This window comes from Capra hircus, chromosome 26 (genome assembly GCF_001704415.2).
Source record: "Capra hircus breed San Clemente chromosome 26, ASM170441v1, whole genome shotgun sequence".
Classification (NCBI taxonomy): domain Eukaryota; kingdom Metazoa; phylum Chordata; class Mammalia; order Artiodactyla; family Bovidae; genus Capra; species Capra hircus.
In genome coordinates this window covers 6,449,513-6,472,681 of record NC_030833.1, presented here as the reverse complement: position 1 = coordinate 6,472,681, position 23,169 = coordinate 6,449,513, and the positions used below count along the sequence as shown (strand labels likewise).

Sequence of the window (23,169 nt, the reverse complement as noted above, 5' to 3'; positions counted from 1 at the left end):
ATGAGCGAGTTGTCAGGATACGCTTATGGCGGATATAAATCTAATGTCCTGGACTCAAGGCTTCAGCACTCACTTGCCTTTTAACTACCCAGAATCTATTTCTTCTGCAGAACTCTGTTTATCAGAAGAGACAAATGCTTCATCCTTGATGCAGCTATTATTTTAGTGTTCAATAGAGAAGTTCAACAGAGTCGACGAACGCTCAGCCTCCATCGACGGAAGAGGAATGAAGCCGTGCGAGGATTTTCAGCAAATGCCCTAATTGTCATTCTTGGGTTGTAGGTAGTAGACAGAGGTTCTCAGGCACCATGAACTGGGCTGAGACAATAATGCATCTTCTTGAAAAGGGTGGCCATTATTTCTGGGAGCAGAAGCTGGGTCCTGTCGTGAGCTGGGGCAGTGGTTCTGACCCATTAACTCACCGCGGTGGTGACACCAGAGCGCGTTATGGTCCAGGGGATGCATGGGCTGATAGGAAACAAAGCCATGATGGTTATCTACAGTGCTTGAGTGCCAAGTAGGGGAATAAAGAACCCAGGATCACCACAGTATTGGTCAGTCTGGAAACTGGAAATGGGCTTTCATACCATCAGAGCACAGTGTGATCTTAAAAAGTAAACAAATTTTAAAAAATAAGAATTAGAAAACTAAAAATTGAGGCAAAAAGCTTGCCTGTGACTTTCAAAGATTTCTTGGGAGAAAGAACTCTGGATGAAGAGAATGAGAGTTCTCCTCAGATATCTAGGACTTATTAAACGAGGGCCCTACACACAGAATGACATGCAGGGAGAGTATAGCTCTGCCTAAGCAAGGAGTGTGAGTTCATCAAAAGCTGTCCTGCAAGGCAATAAGTTGCCTGGAGAGACAGTAAACCCCCTGTCAAAGCTGAGGGACTCCTTGATGGGGGTAAAAGAGAAGGTCACAATATCAATGGCAAATCTCAGGCACTCAAGGATTTGCTGATGCGATGCTGGTGACGGTAGTGGAGGTGAAGATGCCGCGGTGGTGGAAATGACAACAGTGATGTGGTGGAAATGGTAACCGTGGCGACGTTAACCCTGCTGATGTGGAGGGAGGCAGGGATGCTGGTGGCCATGCTGGTCTATGGAATAAATGACGCTGCTAATAGAGTCATCCCAAACCTGAGAGTTCATGGCTTCAGGGAGAGCTGCCAAATTTATTTAAATTAATAAACAATTACAAGGAGCTCAAACAAAAGATAAACCATTTCAAGTCAACCTGACCTCTCCTGAGAAACAGGAGTAATTCAAACTGTTTTTTTTTTTTCCTTTAAGCAATTAGAAAAAAAAAATCTCTGAACAATTTCCCCTTTGTATAACCCATCCCAAGATGGTTTCAAGTTTTCCTCCACTCATCAAAAAGAGTTTCTATAAGGCCATAATTAGGATTTTGTTCCTGCATAGTAACCAAGCTTTGTGTGCTGTGAGCAAAATTAAACACCCTCATGGACAGCGCTATGACCCTGGGCGAATCCTGAATTTGGCAAGGGCACAGAAATACTTGATCAAGCTGCCTCGTCAACCCCCGTCCTCGAGCACTTATATTCATTCTCAATATTCTTACAGGAATGGTCAGATAGAGTCTAAGATTATTCCTGCTGCCATGGAAAAGCTCAGAGGCTTAGAGAGGGTGGGATACGATGAGGAGTCCACAACCAGCTGTTTGTCTGATGAACACAGCGAAGCAAGGGAAGTCTCAGAATCTCAGCACAAGTCTCCTTCCATCCTAGAATCCCCTTTTCAGAGCAGCCCTCCAAGATGTGCTCTTCCTAAGCCCTCACCAGGCCCATTTGTGAATTTAGCTAATACCCACTCTGAACTTATCTACCACTACAGCTTGCATAAGCTCCCAGAGAGGGACTCCCATGTATAGACAGCCTGCTATGCAAACGGGTAACTTTGATTTATTCTAAACACAACCTCCTCCAAACTTTGAGGCGGCTCTTGTTCTACCAGGCTGTCTCGCTGTGCCCTTTCTCTCTCCTTCCCAAGATCATTCAGAGATTAAAAAAAAAAATGGCTGCTACAATTTTGATGTTGATTAACTTTACACTGGGCCCTATGGAAGCACAAAAATGTCCTGACGGTGGCTGGAAAGCAGGGTGAACTAAGCCTTTTCCTGGATTAAAACTGTTCTCTGCTCTCACTTATTGCTTCTGAAAGCTGACAAGCTGAGAGGCAGGAGACTGGGAGCGGGTCACATACACAGAGGAGGCTGCGGAGACAAGGGTAGAATTTCAACTCGGGAGGCAGCTCTTGGTTAAACATGAACGCTGCTTATTCAAATTCCCCTCAGGCTGCACACCTTGCAGAGAGAAAGACTTGGGGCTTAAGAGCCATTTGAAGCCAGCATTCCAAGGCTTTCTTCTCTGTCAAATTCAAAGCTAAATGCTTTTTCATTGTTCTTGTCCTCATCTTCCCGAGGCTGCCGTGTCCTTCAACAGAAAAGATTCTTTATCTCTTTAAACCAGTGATACAACTTAATTCTACGCAATACTTAGCATTCAAGAAGGCCATCCTGGCTTATGAAGCTTGTTCAAGGTGGCCCTAGGACTTTCCCACCCTGATTCTCCAGCACTATTCATTCCGCTGCACAATTCCTTCAAATTCTTGCTGGTTGGCCCAGCCGTAAACGTGAGACAAATGTTCTGTAAACGTTTCTCTTACCTCCGGTTCCCCGCAGTCACACTCCTCTCCTTCTTCAACATATCCATTCCCGCACTTCTGGCCCCCGAAGGACTGCTTCACTTCCGGCAGGTTGAACAGACACATGCCCATGCCCTTCTGCAGGCTGGCCTCCAGGTCCTTCCTGCTGCAGCTGCTGAACATCATGGGGAAGGGGAACCTGCAGGAAGGAGGCAGGATGTCAGTCGTCAGGGAACAGAATAGCCTGTGCGTCACCGTTCTTGTGCGAGTGTGTGTGATGCCCGTGGTGCCCACGGACATCATCTGGGCGGGTGGTCACTCTCTCAGTGAACAAAAGCTTGAATGCTCTAAAATGAGGCACCTTCAGCTAAACCCTGCAGTCCAATCCTGCACCGTTCCAGCACCACTGAATGAGGAAGTGTTACCGGCTCAGTCATATCTTGACTCTGTGATCCCATGAACTATAGCCTGCCAGGCTCCTCTCTGTCCATGGAATTCTCCAGGCGAGAATACTGGAGTGGTTTGCCATTCCCTTCTCCAGGGGATCTTCCTGACTCAGAGAGGGAACCTGGGTCTTCTGCATTGCAGACAGATTCTTTACCATCTAAGCCACAAGTGCTTTATTCCCAAAGAAATGACCTTTGGATGGTTTTCAAATCGACAACTCTAGACAGTGTCTCATTACAGACATCATTAATAGTTCTTTGTGAAATGCTACAATGGAGAGTGAAGACTTAGGACCTGTAGCTTGTAATATACCTATGTGAAAGGAAGTTTTCTAACTTCATTGCTCAGAATGGCCATCATCAGAAAGTCTACACATAATAAAGGCTGGAGAGGGTGTGGAGAAGAGCGAGCCCTCCTACACTGTTGGTGGGAATGTAAATTGGTACAGCTACTAGGGAGAACAGCATGGAGGGCCCTTAAAAACACTAAAAACAGAGTCACCATATGATTCTGCAATCCTGCTCCTGGACATATATCCAGAAAAGATGAAGACTAGTTTTAAAAAGACACATGCACCCTATGTTTATAGCGGCACTATTTACAATAGCCAACATGCGGAAATAACCTAAGTGTTTATCAACAGATGAATGGATAAAGAAGGTATGGGGCATAGGTGTACAAGGGAATATTACTCAGCCATAAAAAGGATGAACAATGCCATCTCCACCAACAAGGACGGACGTAGAGATGACCATACCAAGAGAAGTCAGAGAAAGACCAATCATCTGATATCACTTATATGTGGAATATAAAAAAATGATAAAAATAAACTTCTTTACAGAAGTAGACTCTCAGACATAGAAAACAAATCGATGGTTGCCAAAGCAGAAGGGAGAGAGGGATAAATTAGGGGGTTGGGGTTAGCAGATGACAAACTACTATATATAAAACAGATAACCAACAAGGAGAAGATTCTTGAGAGTCCCTTGGGCTGCAAGGAGATCAAACCATCAAACCTAAAGGAAATCAACCCTGAATATTCATTGGATGAACTGATGCTGAAGCTCCAATACTTTGGCCACTTGATGTAATGATCCGATTCATTGGAAAAAGACCCTGATGCTGGGAAAGACTGAAGGCAGAAGAAGAAGGGGATGACAGGGCATGAGATGGCTAGATGGCATCACCGACTCGATGGACATGAGTTTGAGCAAGCTCTGCGAGCTGGTGATGGACAGGGGAGCCTTGTGTGCTGTAGCCCATGGGGTTGCAAACAGTTGGATGCAACTGAACAACAAAACCAACAAGACCTAATATATAACACAGGGAATGACATATTAATACAGTATCTTTTAATAACCTATAATGAAAAGAATCAAAAAGTATATATAACTGAATTACTTTGCTGTACACTAGAAACTAATGCAACATTGTAAATCAGCTATTACTTCAGTTAAAAAGTAATAAAGGCAGTTGCTACCCTGAGGCAGGGGGAAGGTACAAATGACTGAGCTTATCAGCTCCCTGGCTTCACAGACATAATCTCCACAGGGGATGATGGTCAGAGCACAGCTGATGCTGGTTTGGATGCATGAAGGGCAAATTGCCGTCTCCTCAGGCACAGCCTTAAAAGAACAGAGGTCAGAAGTGCGGGTCCTGCTCTTGTCTGTACAAGCCAGGCCTGCAAAGGGATGTGGCCAAGTTGGCCGATTTCCCCGCAAAGCTCGATCTCCCCCTTCCCTGGCCGCGAGAGGTGTGCCAGCCCCCTCACACCTGGACGGGCTGTGTGACAATTCTTGGTGACGAAATTAGCAGGGGTGAAATGGCATGCAATTAAGTGGCTATTCCTTCCTCTTCCCTGAGCTCAGAGCATTCTAGCATCCTAGCAGGGGATGAGGCAGAACATCACCTGGTCCCAACTCACCGCACAGCGCAGAGCCCCACGGCCGCACATGGAAGGGAACCCCCGCCTAGGACGGTAAGCCACTGGAAACTGGGGGTTCTTCCTACACCTCCTAGCGTTCCCTAACATTTACAGAACATCTGACTCTTTTACAAATGCATTTTCCCATGTCTTAGGCAGCAATTATAAGGGCTAAGCCCACCAGAAACCCAAGTTTTATTACTTAGTGAGGCAGCAGAGCCTGCCCACCAGCAAGCCCAAGCATCCTCTCCCATGCTGACGTTTAGAGGATGACACTATAATTAAATCCTAGTCAACTGGCCAAACCAATGCGTGCTGTTCCGTCTCCCTGAGGATGACAGACTGGCCACTATTCAATGACTGAATCTGGAAATATTTCAAGCCCGTGATGAGTTCCAGGGCCAAACGGGTAACCCTGCTACCTCCCCAAATGTTTTCTATCTATCTCAGGTTATTAACTCTGAAGCATAATTCTAATCTACAGGCAAATTAATACATGCAAAGTCTTGCTCTCGGATACACCAGCAATAAACCAAGACTTATCTGGAGTGCTGTAACAAAGTTCCTTTTGAACTCTTTGTAACTTTCCTGGGCAGACAGACTGATTATTCCTGGTATCAAAGTGATGCTGAATAGCTTCAGATGATGAACCATAAGAAAGAGTGTAATTCTGTCCATTGAGAAGGGCTTTGTGTGGAAAATACGATGTATTGCACAGAGGATAGAAAACAGTCCTTTGCAGTAGAAGAGATTGAACCTTCTCCTGTGTGAGCTTTTCCCAGAATGCCCCATCTCAGGCCTGATCCCGGAGGCTAAATTTCACTCTCATGCCAACAATGCCCAACCAGGTGTTGTGATGAGAGCTCACCAGTTCATTCTGGGAGGAAACTGATTTCTAGAAAATGGTAACAGGGAGTTAGGAGAGACACTTGGATCGACTGTGAACCTTGGGAAGGGTTTACACCAAGATTCACAGCAGCTGAGAGAAACCCAGTGAAGGAGGGGTTATCAGCCACCCAGTTCCCAAGGCAGCAAGACGTGTGCAGGGCTGAGACCAGCTCCAGGCAGAGCTCCGATAAGCCCTCCCATCTCACTGTCTTTCAAAACAAATACATTTTGATTTTTTTTCCTTTTAGCGGGGGGTTGACATTAAAAAAGGAACAGAAACAAGATGAATGAGATCAGTGTAAGTTCAGCATTTAAATTCAGAGCATCTGGGAGAGGAGAACAGATCACTAGTCGCAAAAAACGACTCTTTCCGTGTCTGTGCTGGGTATGGTCAGATAAGAGTCGAGTACTCTGTGTAACAGTTTTTTTTTTTTTTCTTGCCCCTATTCTGTTGAAGGACAAAGCCCAGATGCTCTTAAAAGTATTTCTTGTTTAGTGTCACGGATAACATCCATGCAATTCACAGCTTCCCAACCTTGCTCTGAGGAAGAGCGTCCGGGCACTAATTCCTTGAGGTGCCTCTGTCTGCTTGTCTTTTAACTTTACTTTTAACTGGAGGATGATTGCTTTACAACGTTGCGTTGGTTTCTGCCATACATCAGCATGAATCAGCCGTGGGTACCCAGACATCCGCTCGCCCTTGAACCCCCTCCTCCCACCCCATCCCACACCTCCAGGCTGTCACAGAGAGGTCCCTGTTTAAACAGCAGAGCAGCACTGCGGGAGGTGTGGGGGAGGTCATCGACGCCGGTCCTTTGTTCCATCACTCCCAGCGCAGAGCCGGGTCTTACACCACGCGGCCCGGTTTCACCAGCGCGGCACCTGACTTCAAAGTCAGTACAAGGAAAACCTCCACCAGTTGCCGGCTCACAGCTCCTGCCCCGAGCACATGTGGGTGGGGCATCTTTCCCTCCGATCTGGACCTTCCTGACTCGCTCAGAGGGACCCCAGGGCGGCCCCTTAGGAAAGCTGCAACCCTTCCCCATACTTTTATGTCCTCTCCGTGGGGACTGGTCAACATTTCCCCTCTAAGGGAGAGTGGAAAAATGCCACTTGCATCCTCCAAGACCTCTCATTTGATGACAAATGGCAATGTGGCCAGGGAGCGTTCTGCACCTGCCTTCATCCTTTCATGATTTCTCATCATGGGGAACAGGTGACTATTTCTCTCTGATAGAATATTCCTGAGCCCTATTGGGGGGCATTTCAAGAAAGTCAGGCTTTGGAGGAATAAGAGCAGAGTACCCTGCCACTCATCATTCAATTATTCTGCACATATTTATTCAACACCTGAGTGCTAAGCATTGTACCAGGTCCTGGAGAGACAGGAGTGAACAAAACACACACCCAAATCTTGGCCATGGTGGAGCTTGCATCTGGTGCGGCAGACAGATAACACAGAAGATAAGGGAGTAAATTATGGGTTAGAAAGGAAGGAACATGAAGGAGAAAACTAAGACAGGTCGGGGGGAAGGATATAGGAGGTCTTGGCCTCTTAGGGGAAGATGATCAGGGAAGACCACACAGGAAGGCAGGCATTTGGGATGTGAGGGAAGAAGCTGGGCGCACCTGGAGGAAAAATGTTCTAGGCAGAGGGAGGAGCTGGTGCAAAGGGGTATGGGCAGGTGTGACGATCCTAGAGGACTTTGTTCAGCAGACAGCAGCAGGTTCTTCTTTCAGTGACACATACCCAGAGGAGCGACCGCCTCCCCAGAGAAGACTCCTAGGCCCTCTGAGGTCAATTGGATGGCAAAAGACGACCATGGGACATCATTAAAGTGGGGGAGGAGCGTTGCCCTGCATGGACCAGGCACTGATAACTGCTTAAGGTAGTATTCCCTCCCCCACCTTTTTTTTTTTAAAGAAAACTAGTTTTGATTGACAAGGGTCTGCCCATCAACTCCCTTCTTATGCTGGAATCCTCTTGGTTGACCAGTGTGTGGGAAGGAAGAGGAGAGTACCTAAAAACTATATCTAACCCAATGTGCCCCCAAAAGAGACAGAATTCAGTCATCTAAAATGATTTCATGCAAATCAAAACTACAATGAAATACCATCTCTCACTGGTCAGAACAGCCACCATTACAAAATCTACAACTAACAAATACTGGACAAGGTGTGGAGAAAAGGGAACCCTCCTACACTGTTGGTAGGAGTATAAACTGGTGTAGCCCCTACGGAGAACAGTATGGAGATTTCTCAGAAAAACTAGAGTTACCGTATGATCAAGCAATCCCACTCCTGGGCATACATCCAAACAAAACTGGATTTAAAAAGATACAATCACTCCTATGTTCATAGCATCACTATTCACAATAGCCAAGACTGGGAAGCAACCTAAATATCCATCGGCAGAGGAACAGAAAAAGAAGACATGGCACATCCATGGTGTATTCACTTCAGTTCAGTCGCTCAGTCGTGTCCGACTCTTTGCGACCCCATGAATCGCAGCATGCCAGGCCTCCCTGTCCATCACCAACTCTCAGAGTTCACTCAAACTCATGTCCATTGAGTCGGTGATGCCATTCAGCCATCTCATCCTCTGTCATCCCCTTCTCCTCCTGCCCCCAATCCCTCCCAGCATCAGGGTCTTTTCCAGTGAGTCTACTCTTCGCATGAGGTGGCCAAAGTATTGGAGTTTCAGCTTCAGTATCAGTCCTTCCAATGAACACCCAGGACTGATCTCCTTTAGGATGGACTGGTTGCATCTCCTTGTAGTTCAAAAGCATCAATTCTTCGGCACTCAGCTTTCTTCACAGTCCAACTCTCACATCCACACATGACCACTGGAAAAACCATAGCCTTGACTAGACGGACCTTTGTTGGCAAAGTAATATCTCTGCTTTTGAATATGCTATCTAGTTTGGTCATAACGTTCCTTCCAATGAGTAAGCATCTTTTAATTTCATGGCTGCAATCACCATCTGCAGTGATTTTGGAACCCCCCAAAATAAAGTCTGACACTGTTTCCACTGTTTCCCCATCTATTTCCCATGAAGTGATGAGACCAGATGCCATGATCTTCGTTTTCTGAATGTTGAAAATGTTTAAGCCAACTTTTTCACTCTCCTCTTTCACTTTCATCAAGAGGCTTTTTAGTTCCTCTTCACTTTCTGCCATAAGCGTGATGTCATCCGCATATCTGAGGTTATTGATAGTTCTCCTGGCAATCTTGATTCCAGCTTGTGCTTCTTCCAGCCCAGCATTTCTCATGATGTAGGGTGACAATATACAGCCTTGATGTACTCCTTTTCCTATTTGGAACCAGTCTGTTGTTCCATGCCCTGTTCTAACTGTTGCTTCCTGACCTGCATATAGGTTTCTCAAGAGGCAGGTCGTGGTGTATTACTCAGCCATAAAAAAGAACAGAAGAATGCCATTTGCAGCAAGCAGAGATTATCATACTAAGTGAAGTCCATCAGAAAGAAAGACAAATGCCGTATGATGCACTTACCTGTGGAATCTAAAATGTGACACTAAGGGACTTATCTACAAAACAAGCTCGCAGACACAGAATGGACTTGTGGTTGCCAAGGTGGGAGGTGAGGGAGGGGTAGACAGGGAGTTTGGGGTTAAGAAATGTAAACTAGTATATAGAGGGAATGGATAAACAACAAGGCCCTACTGTATAGCATAGAGAACTATATTCAACATCTTGTAATAAACCAGTAACAGAAAAGGATAACAATGTATAGCTGATTCATTTTGCTGTACAGCAGAAATTGACACATTATTCATCAACTATGCTTCAGTAAAAAGTAAAATGATTTCAGGCCAAGAGATAAGGGAATTTGATGATACCAAATATTAGATCTCTCTAACTATAATAGAATCCTGATTTACACACATAGCCTCATGAAAGAATGACTCCAGGGAAATGCTTGGTATGGCCAAGCTCATCACCCTGCTTCCCAAGTACCAACCCTGCTTCTGAACTTCTGCTGACACAAAATGAAACCTTTTGCGTGGCGTGTTCACGACTCCTTCATTCATCTGCTCACTCACAGGAGAAGCAGCTGTGTTAAAGCTCTGAGGAGGATCCTGTGATGACTAAAATGTGGCTCCAGGCTTCCCTATCTTTCCCTGCCGGGCCTCTGTCAAGGGAACTACTTGGACACACCCACTCTCCACACTGCCTCTCCACCCATAGAACTAAAATGCTAGAAATGCAGTCACATTATTCACATTTATCCACATGTATAAATTATATAAGTATATAAGCATATTCATTACATTGAATTGATATGTATATATATTTGGAATAACTATTGAGAACCTGCTTTAAGCTAGATGATACGGTGGGTACTTTCTCATAGTAATATTTTCTTCTTTATGCTGTTTTAAATTTACACTTTAAAACAACCCCATGAGATAGGTTTGTTATCCCTACTTTGCAAATGAGGTGAAGGCATTTAAAAGTTCTCACTCCAGTATTCTTGCTGGGATAATCCCACGGACAGAGAAGCCTGGTAGGCTACAGTCCATAGGGTTGCAAAGAGTTGTACATGACTGAACATACAAGCAAAATAAAAAGGCAAAGCAAAGTTGGGAGATGGCAGAGACTAGATCTGATCCCAAGTGTAGTTATTTAAAAAACTCATTTTCCTCACTGAGGATATCAGTTCAGCCCTGGATTTTCCACAGTAAACTGCTGAGACATGGACAGTGATCAGTACGGCCTTGATGCTCGGACTTAAACATACGGAGGAGGAACCATTCTCTCAACTCAACACCTGCCTGAATCAGAGCCCCTCAAGTGGTCCCAGCATCAGTATCACCTGGCAATGCAGCAGAAATGGAGATGCTCAGACCCCACCTGGACCTGCTGCCCTGGAAGATCTCAGGGGTGGGGGCCCCGTGACTTTGTTTCAACAAGCTCTCCAGGCGACTTCATTTTAAACCGAAGTAAAATTTACATGACAAAAATCACCCCTTAGAAATACACAATCCCCAGCTTTTATACATTTATGGTGTTACACAAACCTCACCACTTATTCCAGAACGTTTTCCTGAGCGCCCCCTACCCCAACCCGGAAAAAAGCCAGCCCAGGAAGCAGACACTCCTCACCCCACTCCTGCAGTTCCTGTCGACCACAGCTCTGGTTTCTCTCTCTGGATTTGCCTGGTCTGGACATTTCATGTAAATGGAACCTTCCAACGTGTGACCTCTCATGTCTGGCTTCTTTCAACATGTTTTCAAGGGTCATCCATGCTGTAGCACTCCTAGTACCTCATTTATTTCAATGACTGAATAGTATTCCATTGGAAGTAAGATTACATCACAATTTGTGTGTCTATTCATTAGTTGACGGTGCTGGTGATTTACCAAATGATCAAAATTAAAGATTGGGAGCAATGACCTAGGTTTAAAATTCAAATGCTATAAAGATAATACATGGGCAAATCCACACTTTTTGGTATAAAGTCAAAGAAATACAAACCAGGTGCCTTGCAGGTCACTTTTCTTGCATTTAAATTAGAAATAGTTGTTTTCCCCTGTGGTTCCATTTTTCTAAGAAAAGCTCGAGATACAGCATTTTGAAACCTTACGTGACCGCAGGCATGTGCTAGAAATTTCATGAGAATCTTAAAGTCAAATTCAAATCACAAATGAATTTTCAAATATCGTTCAATATTAGAGCAGTTTCACTGGTTAGTCGTTGTACTTTAAGGTGCCAGAAGATTCTGACTGAACAGAAAGATGTTTCTGTTTTGAAGCAAATTCCTCCCACTCGCTTCAAACTCCAAAGTAGGAGAGTTCTGCCTTCGTTTAGCTCATTTTGTTCCCTTATTTTATAGCCTTACTCCTTGGACTATTAATGAAAAGAACATTGAATCAGGCCATGTAGTTGTTCATGACATTGAGGATCCCGTGCAGCCCATGGTGGGTAGTTTAAAAAAGACAAGCCTCAGTTTCTTCTAGAGCTTTTGGCAAACTCATCATAATGGGCTTTTTAATACTTTTCATAAATCATCCCAAATACGTTAGGACAGCAGCTAATTGAATTGACATACAGCAGTGACAGGCTGATGCAAAGCAATAAAGCTGGAGAATTATTCAGAAAAGAGGCCCTTTTGCATGATACTTTCCCTTGGCACAAGAATGCTTTAAACTGATTACACCTAAGGACCCAGGAAAAAGTGCTGCTTTCAGCTCACAGAGAATTTCTTGCAGACACCATGCCAGTGTGACCAGCTCCTGCTTAGATGTGACCTTCTTAGTTAAGACACGTCTGCCTTTTCCCTAATATTTAACTACCAAGGACCCTTGGGGGTAAATTTACCATGCTGAACGCAAGATCAGAAATAAAAAGCTGATGAAACAGACAGCTGCATTGATTCTGGAGAAAACACATACACAGAACCTGCTTTCCAAAAGAGGAATGCCACTACGGCTTCCCACCATAAATGCAGTCACAGCTTAATATTTCAGCCGTCACCAAGCTGCCAAGTAAAACATTATTAGGGGTTACTTTTACTTTGACAAATGTGCAGTCAGAAAGCTCTTTTCTTGTAGGAGCCTATTGTGTGTCTCACGGCTGTATTCCTGGGGGTGAATCATACTAAGACCATTTATCAAGCCTGACAGTGGAAGTTGGGCGTTATCTGCCTTGCAAAAGCTCTCTGGGAATTATCTTCTCTTGTTGGCAATTAGGCAGCCCAGGCAAGCAGCAGCAATCAGGCCGGATTCACCGGGGCTGCAGGTCACTGCTCTCCGTCTTCTTCGACTTCCTTGCCCATTAATCAGTGCATGCTGGGTCCCAAAGAACCCGGGGTTCCCCAGCTCCAAGCTCTGGGGGTGACAACAGCCCGCATGCTGACTGCAGGAAAGAAAGGCAGGTGACCGCAGCAAGAAGGATGGCAGATCGTGGGCAGCTGCTGAGAACAGCTTGAAGCTGACACAACCGTGTGACAGGAGAAGCTGGCATCGCAGGAAACCAGGGATGGGAACTCATCCAGATTTGTTTAAATCGATTGGAAACGAAGAAAGAAGACCTCACATCTTTTACAGCTAAGAAATGATTAGATGGTAAAGGGATACTGGTTTGGGGAAGTACGTTGCTGACTTTCTGCTTCCCACTGATTTCTTCCTGCAACTGGAATGGAGTTTTATTTTCTCCTGACGGTGGAAGTGACGGATGCAGCAGGCCTGGGAGGCTCTTCTTTACAAGGCACAGAGGAGATGGAGGAGAATCGAAATGGGAAGACTGAAGTCTGAGCACTCATCTGTTGAAACTAAAGCTCAGTCTTACACCCAAGTCTCAGTCTTCACATCTATACTGGGAATGACAATAACTACTTCGGGTGTTGAGGGAGAGGACAGGTGAGACTCACACAAAAATGGGAACGTCTTTGGTTAATTTCAAGGATGCTAGTTGCCAGTATTTGCCTGAAAGGATGCGTACTTCTCTTCCTTATTTAGAGGCGCCGCTTTGGCTATTTCAAGTTACAGATCGCCAGTGCCTGTGCTTAGAAACATTTTCCAACAGGGTGCAGACTTCATGACAATTGTAGCCCCAACGTAGCCCTCTTTAAACTGCAAAACCACAAGAACAAGTCAACGCGAGAGAAAGATGATTCAGGAGGCAGAGGCATACCAAGCAGTTAAACAGGACCCTCAATTTAACACACATGTGGCATCAAAGACGCTGCTCATTCCCAGAGGGCGGGGCTGTCGTGAGCTGAACCCGAACATGGGCTTAGGAGTGTAAACAACCAGCTGAGCCACCAACACTCACAAAGCCACTGTTTAGATGACTGTTACCTGCCGTGTGGTTGTGGTGGTTCTCAGTTCCGGGAACTTTTTCCAAACTGTATTTCCCCAAATTCCTGCAACCTTTTCCTCCATAGCCAAGGCCTAGGAGGGAGCTGGGAGGGGAATGTGACCACAGACAGATCAACCTGACTCTCCACCCGACCCGTTCTCTGACAACACGGACCTCCTGACTCTTTGTCACTAAATCTGAAACCAGCTTGGAGAGCTTTTCCAAAAACAAACGGTAACTCACAGTTCAGGGCCAGTTCAACGCATTCCTAGGTCCTCCCGGAGCATCAGCCTCACGCTGTTGCTGTCTTCTCTTCCTGGGGTGGGGGGATGCAGGGCTCACTTACAGCAGTAGGTGCAAGAGATCTTGGTTGGGACGAGTTTGCTCAGCCAAGTTTCAACCCCAAAGTTCTGAGGCCGTCTTGAGAAAAATCTTCAGATTTTTCACAATTATGCCCTGGAATAAAATCTTGCAATCACCACGCAAAGAACTCAGGAGTGACCAAGAGGCACGTCCTGCTGGGGTGGGTGGTGGTGTATGCACCAAGGGTGACTGGCCTTTGTCAGCAGCAGCCTGGCAGGACTGGGGTGCCATGCAAGGTCACCCAGTTTCAGGCACTACTGACTTCATCTCACTCTACACGTCTGTGTTAATAAGCATGAAAAGCAGTTACCACTCTTGAGCCAGGCCCTGCTGTGGGCCAGGAGCTTGGTGGGCATCCTGGCTCACGGACTGCCTGATGAGTCAGACTATATCATCCCTATTTTACAGGTGAGCAAACTGAGGTACAGAGAGGTTAGGCACCTTGCCATAGTCCTCTGGTTCCACCGCCAAGACTGGAACCCCAACTTGCTGACCTGAAGGCCCGTGCTTCTTTTCTGCGACCACGCTGCCTCCAGAGCAGTCAGGAGGCCTCTGGAAGCCGCTTCCAGGCGTCATCCCCAGGGCAGGGGCCTCGGGGCAGCCTCGGATGTGACCCGGCATAAATGGTGGGGAGCCCTGAGGGCATCTAGGAGGTGGAGGGGCGCAGGTAACAGTGAGGGCCACCGCCCTGCCTGCGGCTCCAAGCGCACCTCCGAGCATCTCCCTGAACCTCCTTGGGGCTGGATGTCGGGATTCACGGAGCACACCTGCGCTCTCGCACACATGTGAGGGTGGTTGTGAGCCCGTGGGTCCCAACAAGCTGCCAGCAGAGGACAGCGCTGTCCACTGGAATGTACGGGACTCTGCTGGGGGGTTTTCCAGGGGCCAGTGAGGGGTGTGTGGATCCAAGCCCCACTCTGCTGGGCCAGGGGTATCCGGTGTGACCCTGAACACACGGGCTTACATGGCAGAACAGAACCCCGGCGGCTTCAACCTCGTGCCAAGTCCAGGAATGGAAAGTGACCGCACGAGGACCAAACGCTTAACCCCGTGGGCCGCCAGATGGGCCGCAGACGGTGAAGAAAACCACTGGGCCGGGAGCGAATGATCAAAAATGTCCTTAGTAGGACATGTCCATTGTTAATAGCAAACACCTGGGGCCCAGAATGGAGCCATCTGCCGGCACGTTATAATTCATGGTTTTAACATGTGACCTTTGACCCCTACGCCTCCTCTCCCCCTCCTCCCCGGAAATTAATTAAAGTGTAAATGTAATTGGCCAGAATTTTTAATAAAGAAGGAGACCAGCTGAGCTCTGGTCACTTGAGAGGTGCGCAGGCGGCCACTGGGCGTTCCTAGCAAGTAGCCCTTTTACTTCTACGCTCTGATGGCTCTTTCCTGAATCCAGTCCCGCAAGGCAGGGGACTTGGGCCAGGGGACCAGTGTTGCATGAAAGGAGCCCAGCCCCCCAGAGGCGGTGTCTCGGCTTCGTTACAAGAAGAGGCCACTGTCCCTGCGTGGGGCTCGTCAGGGCCGGGGCTTTGACAGACCTAAACATATCCGGGGCTTCACAGAGGGCGGTTTACAGGTCGAGATAACTGCGTCCTTGCCTCCCGCCCACGAGACAGACCTGTGTAGGACCTGCTGGTGGTCACATCTGCTCACTCTGCAAGTTTCTAACAGGGAGGACACTTTTAACCAAACGTGATTGCAATGGTGGTCATGGGAGATACTTCCAAGCTGTCCAACAAAGGCTGACGTCTACTTAGCCTTGTTCTAACATCACTGAGCTCCCGACGCTAGGGTAGCACGCAGGGCAGCCTGCAACTCGAGAGTGGTGAGGATGACTCTCCCTCCCCTTCCACTGCCCCGGGGATTGGAAACGGAAGGTTCCTTTGCTCAAGCACACCTGGTGAGGGGCCGGGGAATAAATGAGAGTCAGGAGCCAGAGGCTGCGGGCTGATGTCTTGAGTCTGATCCTGATCTACTGTGAGGCCTCTGGCCTTTCTGAACCTCGGTTTTCTCATCTGTATAATGGAGGTGACTGTTTCGGCCCTTTCCTTGTAGAGCTATGACAATTAACTGAGAAACGTCTTTGTAAGCTGGGGAGTAATCTATGAGATCTCCAGGGCCTTATTCTTACAACTACTTTTAGTTTTTCTATTTGCAGCCTCCTACTTTGCTAAAATTAAACACAGGCTTTTAGGAGAAGCCACTTCTGGAAGGACTCTGCCTTTTAAAAGCAAATTGCTCCCTGGTCTCCATGGAGTTTAAAACAGGAAAGAGTGGGCTCAACCTCTGTCTACCTGGGGTTTCTCAGTCCTTATTCTTTTTTATTTTTGTTTTTATTGTATGGTTTCTGTTCTTGTGAGTTATCATAAGTCCATTGTAGCTGATGTGGAATATACAATAAAAGAAAATGGTGACGCTGCAGCCAATACTATAGTATAAAAGACGACAGCCTCAGAATCTTCTCCCTGGAAGTTTAGCCATTACACGCAGGGCATTACACGCAGGGCATTACATGCAAGGCATTTACACTACATGCAAGGCATTTATGTTTCATGGAAAAAAAAAAGTTTAGCTATTAACTCTGTACACATCTGATTGTGCTGGAATCACCATCCAACTATCCATCTACTATCAGCCTATTCAAACATCAGCCTATCTACCCATCCATCACCCATCCATTCAACCACTCACCCTCCCATCCATCCTTCCATCCATCCATCCTTTCAGTCCAGAAGTATTTATTGAAATTTACTATATACCAGGCACTACTATATTCTAGGTGCTGGGGACTTAGCGGTGAATAAGACAGACAAAATTCATGACCTACTAGAGCTTAGAGTGGGTCCCTCTGAATACTGTTGGTCACAGAGAGGCCCGGAATTTACCCTTGACGTTACACTGCAGCCTCTGTGTCACATGTCCTGGGGAAAGGAAGAAGCTCTGTGTGTGTGTATATGTGTGTGTATATGTGTTGTTTGTGTGTAAGGGGGGAAGTATTGGCAAAATTTCAGCAGCAATGTCCTGGGGGAATGAGGAAGCTCTGTGTATGTGTGTGTGTGTGTGTGTGTGTGTGTGTTTAAGGGGGGAGGTATTGGCTGAATTTCAGCGGCAATGTTTTCACACATGTTCTACCACAAATAAAATGCTGGATTAACGAGCAATGACAGGAAATAATTCTCTGCTGTTGTAACATAAGTTGAAGGAGATTTGTAGAACTCAATGCTTAAAAATGGGCCAGCCCTCCTGCTTCGAGAAGTCACACGGGGACAAGGCTCTGGACTGAGGAGGCTTCAGTCCCCACATGAAGCCTGAACGCAGCAAAACAGACAAGGATGCAGGTGGTGGCGAGGATCCCAGGAGGCAGGGTGGCATGGCTGCCCTAGTCTCCATCTAGTCTGGACCACAGAGCTCCCTGGGAGCCTCAGGTGGGAAGCAAGAGCATCTTCCTCTGACCAGAACCCCCAAGCAGACGCCCTTCTCCTCTTCCTGAGGTTCACTGGAGATAAGACACAGCAAGGTGGAGAGTCAGGGGCTTGGCTTCTGGGGACTCAGCCTTACATCCTGGGGCTTCCACTTGGGTAGTTTTGAAAACATAAGCAATTCATTTAACTTGCTGAGCTCCATCACCTCATCTTTAAAATGGCTATAACTACACCCACCTCACACCTTTGACCAATGATAGAGGACATCCCAGGGCCATCTAGGGCCCAAGTCAACTTTGCCTCTGTTCATTTCCTCCAAACTGGTTATTCAAGGAGGAGAGGCCACGTGGAATGGTCTTCCCAGCTTGGCCTCTGGTTTGCATCTAGCTTAAGAGGACCAGACATTCTACATGCCCTTGCTGCTGTGACTATTACTATCCCACGTCTACACTGATTACAGAAAAATCCTTTCATTTTTTTCAGTGAGCAAAATCTAATCCTGTGGAGAGGAAATAAGTATACAGTCTGTACTGAGGGGCTCTCCTGCCAGTTCATTTCCCCTTTATGGTTACATCGGGAAGTAGCCAACTCAATTACTCTGGTTGGATAATTAAATTGATTCTAACCTATAGTGTTTTAACGTTACTAGAGTTCCTCATTTTCCTGCTGTTTGTTTTTCTTTTTAACTCCTTGGGTAAAGATTTCCATCCCTTCCGCTGTACTTGGAGGAAGTGAAGACTTTCTTAAACTTTTCATTGAGGAAAAAAAAACTCACCTTCAAATGAAGAGCTGATATGGGGAAATAATTTTCTCCAATCCCACTTTCATAAAATCCCTTTATAATAAGCGTATTTCAAGACCTCAGTTAGATCCTCAAATTTCAAAAGGGGGTGAGCTTTAATTATGTATATTTTTCACTGATTCTTCAAGAAAGCAAGTTTTCTGAAAGGTATAGACTTTCCAGATACATCGGATTTCTGTCAATTCCTACCACATCTGAAACTTGGGAAGTTTTCACTGAAAAGTACAGTCAATTTTAGTTTCTTGAATCACATTTTCAGACAGAAAAGTGAAAGCGTTAATTGCTCAGTTGTGTCTGACTCTTTGTGAACCCATAGATTGCAGCCTGCCAGGCTCCTTTGTCCATGGAATTCTCCAGGCAAGAATACTGGAGTGGGTAGCCGTTCCATTCCCTAGGGGATCTTCCTGACCCAGGGATTATACTCGAGTCTCCTGTGTTGCAGGCAGATTCTCTACCATCTGAGTCATCAGGGATAGAAGCTGCCTCAAAAATAAATTCAATTTTCCTGTAACATGAGCTAGGAATTCTTGAGAAGAGTCAGCTTAACCCTATGCAATTCTTCTGGGATTGGTTAAGACTGGACTTCACTCTGGAATATCCCCAACAAACACCCCTTTCAACCTCGCTCCTTGTTTGCAATAAATTATTGGTAATTTTTTTTAAAGGTGTTAAATGCTATTATGGTAATATTTAAAAATTTCTCCTTATCTTTTAGAGGCATAACTTATATATTTATACATGAAGTTATGATACCCAGTATTGTATAAATAGATTAGGTGCCCGGACTGCAAGCCCCATGACACCCAAAATGTCCTGGAGGAGAGCCCTGAGCTTTGGGTCTGCGATCACCAGTTTGCCTGTCTATCTTCCTTGTCACGATAGAAGGGCCTAGAAGTCAAGGCTCCTGCCATTTGGGTCCACTGGCCTACCCTGCTCCTTGGGACCAGACACCCAGGTTCCCCAAAATACTAGTTGAGTCAGTGAAAGCTTTCGCTGTAATTGGTCGCCCAGCCCTGCTTCCTGTAGCTGGCTTGTCTGGGCTTGAGGGCGGAGCCCACGTCCTCTCGGTTTTCAGGAGAGGAGGGTGAACTTGGGTGGAGCCATCCAGCTGTGCTCCACGTCTGGACAGCTGTGCAGCAAGGAAGCATGCCGTGAATGTTTCCTGAATTGAATTATATGGAATCAAGTGAGCCAGTTATCCACACTTCTGCGGAAGTGGACTGGCGACGCTTCCACCTTAAATGCGCTTATTTGATCTAGTTGTAGACGGTATACGTGAACGCCCAGCCTCAGCAGAATGTAAATGCCCAACACCCCGGGTGAGCAAGTGGTGACCCCCGCTCGTTTATTTTCTCAGCCCACGTTATACTGGGCGCTGGACGCACTGCCCTCCACTGCCTGTTGGCGACCGGGCCGCACATTCTTTGCTTGAGAATTGTTTGTCAGCCTGGATTAAACAAAACCCAACAGCCCCAAACTCCAAATCTAAGGATCAGCATGAAAACTACGGCAGTAATTCCTTCCAGAGACACACATGTGTGCTCTTTCGCGGTTCTTGGATGGAGAGTCCTTAAAGAATCTTACTGGAGAAACAGCAAAGTGATATTCCAAACAAGAAAGACAGTCCACGTAAGAATACTGGAGTGGGTTGCCATGCCCTCCTCCAGGGGCTCTTCCCCACCCAGAGATCAAACCTGCATCTCTCGCGTCTCCTGCATTGCCAGGCAGATGCTTTACTGCTGAGCCACCTGGGACGTCTTCCGGTCTTGGCTTAAACGTCAACCCCACAGAGTTCTTCCCCTAAACCACTAATTAACATCCGGTCCCCCAGCCAACACGTCTGCTTTTCACCCTCTTCCTTTGCTTTCGTCACAGATCTCCTCTCAGCCTGCATTTTGTAATTTACTGCTTTCCAAGGCTGTCTTCCTCACAAGAATTCAAGTTCCATGAGGACAAGAAAAGGATCTGTCCTGTTCATGGCTGAAATAACTCCACCATGTATCCAAGCGCATAACCCGCTGCAGGAACTGAGTCACTGAGTGTTTCAGTCCAGCTGTAGCCCGTCACGAGAAGGCTCTACGACTCCAACTCTCATCTTAACAGGAAATTTTCCACAAAAAATAAGAGGAGGTTCTGACAGTAATTTCTGAATACTAACCCTGCCTTTTTCCCTACTCTCAGAAGTGACATTTACTATTATACTAAATATTCTTTCCCCAAAGTGCTCACATTATTCAAATTATTTTTCTTACTCCCATAAATGTGGCATACTTAGCCCTCAACCCCTTAAGGCCAAATGCTCCAAGAAGCTCATTAATGGATGGACTCAACTGAGTTCAAACTCCCACTCCAATCCCCAGATTTTGCTTTTGCCAAAGAGTGATTTCCAAGACAGGTCTTAATGTTAACTATCCAAAGACATAAAACACACACTCTCACACACACTCACAGACCTGTAGTAATTAATGATATGACCCCGTAAGGATACCCCCTCCAACTATTTCTCTAACATGCAACTGAAATCCTGACACCCACGTTTGAAAGAGCTCTCCTCCACCCTCCGTTTCCAGGCCTTTGGGTCCCATTCGTCAGTGATGGCAGTTGGTGAAATTTCAGAGTTAGAATTCTGGGATGTTTTGATAAGGAATAAACAAGGGGTATTAAGGAATGCATTTTTTTCCTTTAAACCATCTGCAACACTTGTTTCTTTTTGATTCTGGGAGAGTTTCATATCATGAAAGCCGTCCCTAATTCATCTCTTTGCAAGTCACCTTTGGGGCTGAGACTTAAATCACATTTTTAACATTTGCTACTCATGTCTGAATCAGCAGTGGGGAGGAAGTCGGGAGAAAGGTTTGGACATGGGCCAGCTGAAAATGAGCCATTCACACAGAAACCATGGGTGCTCACACGGCACTAGAAATGCTTTCCAGCAACTATGAGCAGGAATCCTGGGGAAAAAAAGAGCCTTTAACTCTTCAGTGGTTCCAAGGTTCCTGTGAGCTGAACAACAATAATAATAACACTGTCTATTTGTGGAGTGATTTGTAATTTACAAAGACATATGATCTCATTTAATCCACTCTCTCACTCTCATGGGGACCCTATGAGGTAAGAGAATGACCACGTTGAGATAATGCTGGAGATTAAAAGCAGCCTGGAAATTCTACAATGGGTGATGGATGACTGAGGTGGCCAGAACGCTCGACCTCCCCCTTACTGTGGGCTTTCGTGATTAATTCACCCACTTGCTTAGGAAGTTTCTCTCCATCTGAGAAAATTAAAAACACCACTCTCTGGACAGGAATGTGGGATCACAAATGAGAACCAAATAGAAAAGATTTACACAAAAGCACAAGCTCAGCAAAAGAGGAAACTTAGAAATCGCTAATAAGGTATAAATCAAGGAAAGGCTATTAGCAAACCCCTGGTAAGAAAAAAAAAACAAAAAAAAGCTTTTAAAGTGATTTGCTAAGCTCTTAACAATACCATTTCTACCTATGATTTTCAAATATCTCCAGGGTAATTTGGCTGGAATCCTTAAATACTGTCATGAAGACGTTCCAAGTTGAAGGGTTTTACACAAAATTACAGAGGGTACCAGAAAGCAGTGCCTTGCTATTATACCTCCAGAATTGTGTGAATTTCAGAGCTGGAGGGTCTTGCTCATCTGTGCGTTCCCCAGAACAACAAACGTGGGTCAGAGTATTTGTTTAATGTGTGAACAAGCGAGTGAAAGAATGGGTGGATGGATGGATGGAATGATGTGCAAGATGAACAGATGGATGGACGGATGGATGGATGACCAGATGGATGTATAGGCAGATGGAACAAACAATGAATAGATTGATGGAGGAAGGAATGGAAGAAGGATAAAGACTAACTCACTCATTTTACTGATAAAAACGTAAGAGCCAGTGTGGTTACTAATTAGTCTGTTTTGCCAAAAACAGCTGGTGTCAGAATTGAGGCTCTCAGGTCTCTTAAAATCCCAGTCTAGTGTTCCCAGCCTAGACTCTCTCATCTTCTACTGGCCTTTTAAAATCAAGAATTCTGAATTATTAACAATATTAACAACACAATCTTCTTAGTCGTGAGAGCCACTTTTGGAGGTAATATAGGCTGGTGTATTTGTGCCTACTTGATAATCAGGGATATTAAGCACAGAGTGAATTTCCTGTGGCCACTTTGAGCTCATCAAGAATGAGAAAGCATGAAAACCACTCAATTTCACATCAGCTTTCTGCTCAGAGATTCACACAGTGAGCTGCTTGTGACACTGGACCCTACAGAGATTCACACAGTGAGCTGCTCGTGACGCTGGACCCTACAGAGATTCACACAGTGAGCTGCTCGTGACGCTGGACCCTACAGAGATTCACACAGTGAGCTGCTCGCGACGCTTGACCCTCTCTGGGCTGGTGGAATACTGGAGACAGGAGAGTGCCACAGGCCCTGGCCCAGCCTCACCCCCAAGAAGAGATTCTTTGCCCCAAATACCCAACAGTTATTCTGCCCCTGCCCAGGGAGTTTAAATGACATGGGGCACATTATTTCTTGGAGCAAACTGCCCCTCTTTGAGGATGTTCCCTTGGTTGAAATCTAGAGTTTTGCAGCATTTCACATCCTGTTGGTATTGGACCTAAGATATTGGGTTGGCCAAAAATTTCATTTGGGTTTTTCTGTAAGATGTTATGGAAAAATCCAAATGAATTTTTTTGCCAACCCAGTACTTTCACATCCGGCTCAGGTTCTTGGCTTCTGCCATCTCAGATGCAAGAGAGCAAGTTCTTCTACGAGGTCTTGGTGAGTCCCTTGA

The 23,169-nt window shown here is 45.9% G+C and overlaps 1 protein-coding gene across 2 annotated transcripts in view; it reads right to left on the bottom strand.

Moving 5' to 3' along the window:
- The window catches only part of ADAM12 (ADAM metallopeptidase domain 12), a 394,156-nt gene that overhangs the window by 63,152 nt on the left and 307,835 nt on the right, over positions 1-23,169 (bottom strand). For both annotated transcript variants that reach the window (XR_001917324.1, XM_018041560.1), the window contains exon 12: positions 2,688-2,865. Coding sequence is in view for 1 of the 2 variants with exons in the window: in XM_018041560.1 (XP_017897049.1) it covers positions 2,688-2,865 (178 nt within the window). In the remaining variant the exon portion in view is untranslated. The remainder of the gene's footprint in view (positions 1-2,687; positions 2,866-23,169) is intronic.